The sequence below is a fragment of the Podospora bellae-mahoneyi genome, assembly GCF_035222275.1.
Source record: "Podospora bellae-mahoneyi strain CBS 112042 chromosome 1 map unlocalized CBS112042p_1, whole genome shotgun sequence".
NCBI lineage: Eukaryota > Fungi > Ascomycota > Sordariomycetes > Sordariales > Podosporaceae > Podospora > Podospora bellae-mahoneyi.
Window position 1 is genome coordinate 519780 of NW_026946359.1, and position 10489 is coordinate 530268.

Genomic DNA, 10489 nt, shown 5'->3' on the forward strand with positions numbered 1-10489 from the left:
TTTGGTCGGCGGTCGGAGGTCGGTGGACGGGATTTGCTCGTTTATCAAGCCCGGGTCCAGTGAAGGGGTCCACTTGAGCAAAAGGTAGCCCAGGAAATAGCAGCACTTTGTAGGCGCCGGTCTCTTCAGTTGTTGAGAGACAACGCTGGTGTCGTTGCGAATCAAATCTCAACAGACTGCTCTCTGCCAGCTGGTTTGAAGGGTCTGCCCCACTCGCTTGAGATTTGAATTTTTGCACGTGAAAATTGGCAGGCGGTGAGGCTACAGTGAGTGAAATGGGGGCATCTGCCGCTGCATGGAGGACGGATGACGAGCTTCATGTTTACTCTGTGCAACACGGCTCGTGGATCTTTGTGAGAGTTCAGCGTTTGTGTTTCAAGACGTGTTTGTTCCTGGAATTCCCGAGTCAGAATCGAAAGATGTGCGTGGATGAGTGCAAGTGGCTGTGTGAACAGCACACATGGGATGAAAGAGCCTGACCTTCAGATGAAACAATCACCCGACTAAAAGACGGCAATAAGAGATACCAGCCGTTATGCCTCGAGCCTGCTGACATTAGAGTGAGTCGAGTTATACACCTGCGTGGGAAACAGCAGTAATGCGGTACTGTGTAACCAGACCCTTGATTTGTGAAACGAACTGTCCAATGCCAAAAAAAAAAAAGGATTCACCTATCAAAATTCTCCAAACGACCAATGAATTGTAGTGTAGTAGTTTAGACATTAAGGATATTAAACACCTCCCATCGCACCTTCCTGGAACCCCTTTTAAGTATGTTCCTGGTTCCTAGGCTCAGCTCCTTCCACCGTCAACACACTACTTCTTCCTATACACATCAACCCCAACCAACACCAACAGCAAACCAGAGAGACCGCTTTTTATATTCCTGAAGCACGCATTTTACCAAACCACGCCAATTGTCGGTCTCTAAAGAAGCAAAGTGAAGCCAGCAAACAGACCAGTGGCAACAACAGCGAGACCATAGGCATTGCCGAGCGCGAGAGCACCAGCGCCGCTTCCTGGTCTGCCGTTGTTGTTCTGGGTACCATCGCCGAAGCCGTCCGCAATTCCATCAGTTGGGGTCGCCGTCTCCTCAGCCGCCGAGGTGGTCGCCGTCTTGGTCTCGTTGACACGGCTGGGGTTCTGGGCACCGCAAGGATGTTCCTCACGGCAAGCAGCAGAGCACAGGTTGTTGGTCCCGCAGTCCTTCACGCACTGAGTGCCCCAAGCTGTGCACACGTGGTAGGGGAGGGTGAGGGTGTACTCGGACATGTTTGGTACCTTGTTGTCGCTGCAGAGGCAGCCGTACTGCAGGGTTTCCTACACGGTTTTGTCAGCGCCGAAAGCTCGTACGATCGAGTCATGTCCAGGCCACATACAGCATCGCAGTCGTTGACGAGGGGCTGGCCAACACTGGTTTGACGGCAAATGGTTGGGCAAGTGCTCCTTTGGTCGTTGCACCAGGCCTCTGCAAATTTTACCCGGTAAGCATGTCTCCCGACAGCAATTACTTCGCGTTAAACATACTTCTGGCAGAGAGAGGGATGGTATTTGGGTCGATCACGTAGTCGGCTGAAACGGTGACGGCGGCGGCAAAGGCCAGGAGGGTTGTGCGGAAGTTGACCATTGTGACTGAGGAGCTCAAGGAAACACGCTGGTAAGATGCGAAGGGATGCTGGAGCAAGATGGCGGGCTGAATGAGGTTATGTTTAGCAATTGATCGGAACAGACGGTTGAAGAACACAACAGGGCCGACGTCGCCACGGCCACGGGGCCCGCATTCCAGTGGAAAGGTGAGGTCAAGTCTTACAGCTGTGGTGGATCCGAGACCTAAGGAAAAGGAGAAGGCGTAGACGGTGACTCGTAATATTAACGGCGTTCCAGGAGATTAAAGCACCGGTTGCGACGAAGAGAGGGGGCCAAAATATACGAACGAGGGCAAGAATACAAACAATTCCCAGAGACGTGAGTGCTCTTAGCGAGTGACAGCACACAGCTCTTTTAAAAGGATCGGGAACGAAAGACAGTCCGCAGATGGAGATGGGGATGGCACAACAGGAAGGAAAACGCGACCGAGATTCAGTAAAAAGGGCCCCAGAGACCCCAGACCCATGATGGACTATCTAGGCCGTGGCTGGCCCCAAGGTCACAGAGGATTGGTCCCCTTGGCAGCTTAATCACCCGCCACAGCCTTTGATAGGTTTAAACCGGCCATCCTTGTCGGGCATGTTCTTTTTATCGTCGCAGGGATCAGCAGCCCAAGCACTCGCAACAAACCGAACACAGAGGAGAAAAACTTCCAATTGGGCCACCGCAATTGAATACTGGGGGAGCTCTGTGGCACCGATTGACCAGTTTTGGGAGAGCTGTCTCGGGCGACGCAACATCACCATCAACACACCGCTGAAAAGTGTCGACGTTTCTGTCATTCATCGAAAAGCCGATGGTTCGACTACACTAGAAGGGCAGCTCGGCTCCACCGTCTCAGCGGACTGAACGCCCCGAGGACAGGCAACGGCTCGTCCGATGCAGTGCCATTCCTTGATACCAAGCAAGGGTCATATGTCCGAATCCATGTTATGTTGCGTTTTCGTGCGGCACCTCCAAATACATGGATGCATCCGAATCTGTGCCCCTCACAGTGGAAGCAAGCAACTTCTAAAACGGAAGCAGAAATCCGAAGCCCTAGGCGGCCCATGATCCTAGCGTCATGTGTGCACTTCGCCTTCACTTTTGCCAGTCCTCCGTGTCAATTCTGTCAGTTGCCATCCGATCAACTGAAGCTTTCCTGCCACTCTTTTTATTCAGCGTCGTCTGTGTTATCTGTCAATGCTTCAGCTGATCTGCTCTCATTTCTATACGAGAGAGCTTTGGTCATGGAAAAACCACGAGGTCTATCACCTCAGTTTGCCCCTCATATTCTAGAATCTCTTGATATCCAACCTCAATGGTCACCCACACATCCATCCCCACGCCCCGCGCGCCCAGACTTCGTGTTTAAGTGCCGTGATCTGTTGCCAACACTAGGCAGGATCCTGGTGTGTTTGCATCTCGAGACTGACTCTCAATCGCTTTTGAGAGTATGCATATCTGCCTGCAGTAACCAGCCTGCAACATGCCGGAAGTCCGTGTTTTTCCATGCAAGACCACAACATAGATAGCCCCGCCTTGAACTGAACAGGAAGGCGGGGGATATTCCAGCCAGCTAATATATCATGACTTTGCAAGCAAAGGTTGGTCTGGCGGAGAAATAGCAAGCCCCGATGCACAAATTGATTGGTGTCTCGGACAGAGTTGCGTATGCCTCCGTTCATGATATCGTCCACGGGCTTCAGGTTTTGCGTCAAATGGTATCGTATCGGGGGCCATCTACAAGTTGATCTCTCATGGACTATATGTAAACCGAGGAATCGTAAATGGTCTTCCATTCGGTGTCTGGCTGCTTATACGGCCTGGAAACGATCACGAATGCTGTCGAACACCAAGCTTGCTCTTAATCCACCCACCAGAGAAAAATTCGACCAATCAGCAACTGTGAGACGCTTGTGAGCAACTCATTTGGGAAAGTTTTTTGTTTGCGAGCAATATGACCGCCCAAGAATATTACAACATGTTGACTAACAGTCCTTGTGAGAACTAACTGCGTTTTGTAGACTACAGGGTTCATACATAATGCATTGTTAGGAAAGATCATGCTGCAACATTGGACGGGGAAGTTCCAAGGCACAAGTGGGACACATTTATTCCCTCTGCGAGGATAATATTGCAACCGCCATATTGTTGAATTCGAAGTCAAGACTCATACAGACGAACTCTGACATTCATGATGGAGCAAATAAGCAGAGAGAGGAATCCTTCCCTTCCACGACGTTGAGCAACAAGACTCTTGGTCAATATCAATGTTGAATATTCCAGAAAAGGAAGGCGCATAGGCCACATCCCATCCGATTTCCCCGGTGTCTTGGCACTTGGCCGTAGCGCCGCGCATGGAGCTTGAACAAGTGTTCATTGAGGCACTGGAAGTGACAGCTCCAATTGCCATCATTAGCCTCGTCACCCAGTAAAGTTGCTTCACGCAACGACGGGCTGCACCGATTTACGACACATTCACATATATCCGATAGCCTATCATGAGGTTCACACAATCATTTGCGCCAGCGCTTCTGCTCCTGGCTGGCGTCGCGCAGGCTACATCTTGGGGGTTCGATGATGGCAGCGTCTCAGTTGTCGCAAAGCGGGCTGGCGATGCTGGCAGCAAGGAGAGGTATACAATACCTTCAGAACGCCAAGTAAAGTTCCGCCGCAGAAAGCTAACACAAATCGTAGGTTCACCTCGAAGACACTCGTTACGAAGCCCCTCTCGCTCGGCAGCACCGATACACTAAAGATCAGCTTGACGGCAAAGGACAATGGTCAGGGGAAGCGCCCGCATCAAGCGTTTGTTATTCTCAAAGAGAAGGAGACTGGGCTTGAGGCTCCCTTCCCCTTGACAGTCAAGGAAAGTGGAAAGGCGGTCGCTTCAATTGTAAGGCAAATGGAAACATCGAGATTTCGACAACCGATGCTGACGAGGACCGGCATAGACTCACAAGGACCTTCCCGTCCAATTCCTGCACAGCGACGGACCTCTCGAGGCCTCGATTATCCTCGGCTCCTTCGGTTCCTCCAAGGCTCTTAATGCCCCCGTGTTCGATGTCAAGCTACAGAAGGACCCCAATGTCCCCATCCCGCCCTACGAGAAGCCCGTCCGTTATGGCAAGAAGGAGGAGATCCACCACATCTTCCGCGCTGATCCCACGAGCCCACCAAAGGTGATTTCTATCTTCTTTGCGCTGGTTGTGCTTGCTACGGTTCCGGTTCTGTTCATCAGCGTAAGTCTTGTCTGCCATTTATCTAATTCAGACAGCCACTAATATCGAATTCAACACAGTGGATCTTCCTCGGCGCAAACCTCAACCACCTTTCCAAGGCCATTGGTGCCGCCCCAGTCTCACATGCCACCTTTTTTGGCTCTATCCTCGCCATGGAGGGTGTCTTCTTCCTCTACTATACCACCTGGAACCTCTTCCAGGCCCTGCCTGTCATTGGCGCTGTTGCTGTGGTCACAATGCTGAGCGGTACCAAGGCACTGGGTGAGGTGCAGAGCAGGAGACTTGCCGGAGAGCGTTAAAGGAGATATAAGGAAGATAAAAGATATGGGATTTCCGCTTGGTGCAAAATGAAAATGGACGGGGTTTGGGCAGTCAGCCCTATTGTAACATCACTTCTAGAAAGATTCCCTGTGGTCCACTTGGGGCGATATGTCAAAATGTAGTGTATTTGGCAAGCGATTATGTTTATTATGGAAAATACTGGGACAGAACATGAGCCTTTTTCTCTCTTCGTCACTACTGCAAAACGATAAAAATTGATTGCTGTAGAAGCCTCCGGTTCCTGATCTAGGTCAGTGGTTCTCATCCAGTCAGAATGGTGTTGAATCAGGAATTGAGACTTGGTCGCAGCCCGATGGCACCAAAAACGGTCTGGTGGCAGCTGGGCCAAGGCATGGCACCAATGAAATCACTCCTTCTGACGGTGCCAGCGCACTCTTGCCCCACTTCCACCTACGCTACCTGTTGCTGCCCCACTTGGCCCTATTTTGTATCTCTGTACTCTTGTAAACAAATGGGTCTTGATCGCGTCTCCCCCAGCTTTGTCACCGTCACCTGCTGTGTGCATGAGGAGAGCCCGCCCTTCGCGACGTTCCCTGTCGCCATTGCCCTGCAACGCGACTCTGGCTTTCAGCATGCGACTGCCTGCCTTGCGACTGCATTCGACACCCGAAGCGCTTGCCTGAGTTTTGTTTACTTTGCAGCAACTCCAGCGGCCCGGACGTTACCCGTCGCATTGTTGACATTCGGCCTCCCTTCCAGTGTTATTTTTTCCCTGTTCCGTTTGTTGCACTTGCTCGGATTCCCATCTTTTGCATCTCCCCCCACGACACGGCGCTCGACGCGCTCCCAGCAGTTAGCCCAACATGGACGTCAACAGCAATAGGTCAAATCATCATCAATCTAGCAAACCACGGCATATATCTAGGTTAAAAAAGGAGATGCTCGAGCACCGCATTCAGCACAATCCCTTCAGCTCCCCGCCATCCTCCACAGGTTCCCACGATACTGTTAGCACCACGACCGAGGAACTCACCCGAAATCTCTCCAATTTTTCTTTCAGTCCGGACGGCGAGGGCACCCGCCGGCTCAGCGAAGACTTCACCAACCCGGCCAAGAGGCAGGCTACCCGATCTGGCCGGTTCGGTTCCTCAAGGCAACCTCGTGATACAAACACCGTACTTAACACCTCGGCCATCGCGCGCACCTTCCCCGAATGGAGCGGACTTCTCAACAACAAGACCAATAACCAGGACAAGGACACGGCGACGCTGACCCAGACGTTCGACTTTGCCGGAGTAATAAAGCCTCTCACAAACGGAGCCAACGGTGGGAAGGAGAATGTCCCCCCCGCCAGAGAGGTCACCGAGGAGCAGACTTTTGACAACCCATTGGACTCGAGGAAAAAACGAACCCGGGCTGATATGCAGGCCCGTGTCGAAAATGAATCTGAATGCTCTACAGTACTCTCATTATCGATGTCTCCAGGTCGGCATGGGCGCCGGTCCCGTTTCCAGAACCTGGATGGTGTCATGTCTCCTGAGGCCCCCAAAAGGTCTATCCAAGATATGGTTTCCAAGATCCGCACCGAAAAGCAGAACAGCCGGCGCGACATGACGCCACGAAAGTATTTGATGAGGGAACCTTCTGCTGCACAGCCCAACCCCGACACTCTCCAAGGCCAGAGTTTCGAAGAAGGCCGTTCGTTTTTCCTACCGGGCTTCCGACACCTTCCTGATTGGACATCCGGTACTCTCAAGTTCAGCACCATGCAGAACGGCGTTCCTGTTTTCGTCAAGTCCAAGACTGGTGTTAGGTTTGACCAGTCGACGAATGGTCACGGCGTTCTCAACTCTGTGAGCATTCCGGAGGAGGACGCAGAAATCTTTGTGTCAATGGATAAGCTCCAAGATGAGGTGCGCGAACTCCAGGATCACGACGCTATGCTCCAGCGTGAGGCAGAGAAGTTGCAGCGCGAGGTGAACCATCTCCAGTCTGAGCTCAAGAGGTTCAAGAGTAGGCACCCTTCGGACAGCGCTATCGGCTCTGACACGGACGGTTCCTTTAGGCGCAGCAATGGGCATGACCAGGAATTAGAGGGTCAGATTCAGGAGCTGCGGGATCGTCTCAACCATGCGAGTCAGCAAGTTGGTATAAATGATATCCACAGCGCCGCGCTCTCTGCTGAGCGTGATGAGGCGTTGCGTCAGGCATCGATCGCTCGCGAGAGGGCTGCTAAACTGCAAGCTGAGCTGGAGGCATCACAGAAGGATCTCCAGTACTCGCTGCAGTTCCGTCAGGATAAAGAGTCATTGCAGCTTGAGAATGGCATGCTCATGTCTGAGGCCGAGGTCATGCAAAAACAACGGGATGAGGCCATGCATGACAATGCGACTTTGATAGCAGAGAATGATAGGCTTCGCAGGGAACTAGCTGGGGTTCGGAAGGACCTCAAGGCTACTCGTGAGGAGCTTGCCTCGGTTCGCAAGCAATACGAGGCTCTGAAGGAGGAAAGGAAGATGTTTGTCGATGATCACAAAAGTATGGAACGGAACAATGACACCTACTTCAAGGAGAACAAGAAGCTTCAGGCACAGGTTGCCGCCCGGGACCAGCACATCACTGATCTTAAGAAGGGTATCAGCGCCCGTGACAAGATCATTGATAGCATGCAGGGTCTGACCACGGATACCGCTGTGCTTCAGTTGAATGCGGACCTCGAGGTGGAATTGGAACGTCTTACCAACCAGATGGAGGAGCTCAAGGACGACATTCACGAGAAAGACAGCCACCTCAACGACAAGGAGACCCGTATCCGTACGTTGAAGGATGATAACATGGAGATTTCCATCGACAACGAGCGCCTCAAGGATGAGAACCGGCGTTTGCGGGAGGAACAGAAGGAGATTGAAGACCAGTGGGTGGACGAACGGCAAAAGGTCGTTCGGCTGAGCCAGATGCTGAACAGCAAGTCATTGAACGACAATGAGGATTGTGTGCGCTTGGGAGATGATTTCAGGATCAAGGAAGCCGAGCTCCAGCGCAAGCTTGATCGCCGGGAAGCCGCCGTTAGGAAGGTCAAGCTGCTCACCGCCAAGATTGCCGAGATTGCTGAGCAGGAGTTTACGGCGCTTGCGATGAGGACGACCAAGGTCAAGGTTGTTGATCCTAAGGATGTGGATGACTTCACTGGTAAGAGCAGCAACATGCACATCGACGAGGATCCCACAACCGAACTCCACATGAACGCCCAAGACACGGACTTTGCCAGTGTCATGGAGGGCGAGCTTGCTAAGCTCAAGCAGACATATCAGGACCTTCAGCGTCGACAGCAGCAAGGCGATACCCAGCAGTTTACCGACTACTCTTTACCCCAGCTGCCTAGTCTTCAGCGGAGCAAATCTGACAGTGTTGTTTCATCCAAGATTGCTCAACCGCTTCCTGGTATCCTTAAGAAGTCTAGTCAGTTTGCCCCGTTGGAGGAAGACACCGGTCGGTTCAGCGTGCGGTCAGCTATGAGCTTTGCCAGCCCGCTCGACGACGAGTCTGTTCAGATCACGCAGAACAACACCCGCCGGTCTGTTGCGAGTGAGGCCACCCGGCCGGAGTCTAGGATGCGCCGGAACTCAGAGAACACCACGACTCAACAGCAACAGCACACAGGGACGGTAGAGCCCAACATGACTTCTGCGTTTTTCATGCCTGACATAACCCTGTCCGGCCGGAACAAACAGCAGCAAGCTGCCTCCTCGAAGCAACAAAGCAACGTCCCCTCCCTCAGCAAAGACGCCCGGCGCGTGTTGGATGGTATCTGCAACCACAAATCAGGCAACTGCAACGTCTGTGTCCGCATCGCGGCGCATGGTGCCTCGGCCAAGGAAACTACCCAAAACCTTTCGTCGACCAAACTTCAACTCTCAGTCGAAGAACTCAAACGCGGCAAGAAGACCGTCTCAGTAGAGAAGCCCGTCCCGGCCTCGGACAGGTACTACACCGACGAGCCGACCATGCGCCCCTCGATGTCACCGGGGGAAGCCCTCGCTATTCTGATCAAGGAGACCCAAGACGAGATTGAGCACTTGCAGATGGAGCTCAAGAGGGTGAATGAGGGGTATTTCTCGTTGGACAAGTCGGTGGGTGCGAGGGAGAGGAAGAGGTTGATGGGGGAGATGAAGAGGTTGCAGGGGGAGCTGGAGGCGAAGAGCGGGCAGCTGTACCGGTTGCACGATGTGCTTGAGGGGCAGAAGCAGGCTGGGCAAGTTATGGAGGGGGAGGTGGTTGATGTTACGGTGCTGGAGGGGCTGCCGGTGAGGGTTGAGGGGGGGGGGAGGACGGAAAGTGTTTTTGAAGGGTTTGAGTAATTTCGTGGGGCATAACTGGGCTAGGTAGGGAACAATGGGCAAGGATAACAACATATTTTGAAGGAGGGGGAGGGATTGTAAGGATATTATGGTTGTTTTTCTGGTGGGGTTTGTATTTCGAATAGGGTATTATAACTTTGGCAAAGGCTGGGTTTGGGCGTTTTCGGATTCTCCTTTGTTGTTGTTTGTGATAGGTGGTATGATGCTAGGTTTAGTTATGCCGGGCAAAACAGTGCGGAGGATAGCAGGCAAGGCGAGCAGGCAAGGCAGAGCAAGGCATGTGCGCATCAGCAGGCAATGAAAAGATTTGTTCTTTAGTGTCTTGTTTTCAAGAGTCCTGCTTCGTCTCTTGCCCGCCACCTGGGCTATAATCTTGACACCTAAACGGTATCTGCAATGAAGTCAAAGTGACAGTTCTCGCCGTAAACTTGCATTCAGCCTCAAAGAGACGGGACTGTGCCAAAAGTCTGGGGAACATCGCACTCGAGTCGTCCCTTCCAGCGTCGGACAACATGTGCCAAGCTCCTTCCCAAAACAGAACAGGAACGTCACCTCAAGGCAGCGGCGGTGACCTTGGGTTGAATTTTTAGGACTTGAGAAGGAAGTGGCCAGTGAGTAAGCGTGCTTTTCATGCTTTTCATCTCGTATATGAAGAGATATGATAATGCAATGTCCATGGCCACTGATCTGAGTACCTACCCAGGCATTGAATCCGATGTGAAACCTCCCCCAATCGTATATCCTCACCGCACCTTCCGAGTGAAATTTAGAAACCGACTTTTGACAGGTTGCAATTAGTGGATTTCTCACCTCTTGGCGCAGCGGGAATCACCTCATCGTGAGAGCATCTGCCGTGGGCTCAATGCAGAGACGCCACATATTCGATAACCAAGGCCCGGTCACACCCTCCTGCAGTAGCCAGGACACGTTCAGGTGACGCTGTGGTCAACTATTTCCCATCGGGCACCTACACGTACC

The 10489-nt window shown here is 52.4% G+C and overlaps 3 protein-coding genes across 3 annotated transcripts; 2 read left to right on the top strand and 1 right to left on the bottom strand.

The window, feature by feature from the left end:
• Nucleotides 1-927: 927 nt before the first annotated feature.
• Nucleotides 928-2346, bottom strand: QC761_102110 (uncharacterized protein; the record flags this gene model as incomplete). Its single annotated transcript, XM_062873454.1, has 4 exons — nucleotides 1811-2346; nucleotides 1528-1693; nucleotides 1380-1468; nucleotides 928-1320 (listed from the first exon to the last, which is right to left on the bottom strand). The coding sequence occupies exons 2-4, from the start codon at nucleotides 1625-1627 to the stop codon at nucleotides 928-930; spliced, it is 582 nt and encodes a 193-aa protein (XP_062736485.1). The 5' UTR covers nucleotides 1628-1693; nucleotides 1811-2346.
• Nucleotides 2347-3444: 1098 nt separating this feature from the next.
• Nucleotides 3445-5460, top strand: QC761_102120 (uncharacterized protein). The gene is made up of 4 exons (XM_062873455.1): nucleotides 3445-4264; nucleotides 4327-4525; nucleotides 4584-4871; nucleotides 4931-5460. Exons 1-4 carry the CDS (start codon nucleotides 4131-4133, stop codon nucleotides 5168-5170), a joined length of 861 nt encoding a protein of 286 aa, XP_062736486.1. The 5' UTR covers nucleotides 3445-4130; the 3' UTR covers nucleotides 5171-5460.
• A 556-nt stretch (nucleotides 5461-6016) lies between these two features.
• QC761_102130 (uncharacterized protein) lies at nucleotides 6017-9511 on the top strand (the record flags this gene model as incomplete). The annotated part of the gene is made up of 1 exon (XM_062873456.1): nucleotides 6017-9511. The coding sequence occupies one exon, from the start codon at nucleotides 6017-6019 to the stop codon at nucleotides 9509-9511; it is 3495 nt and encodes a 1164-aa protein (XP_062736487.1).
• Between the last annotated feature and the right edge of the window lie 978 nt (nucleotides 9512-10489).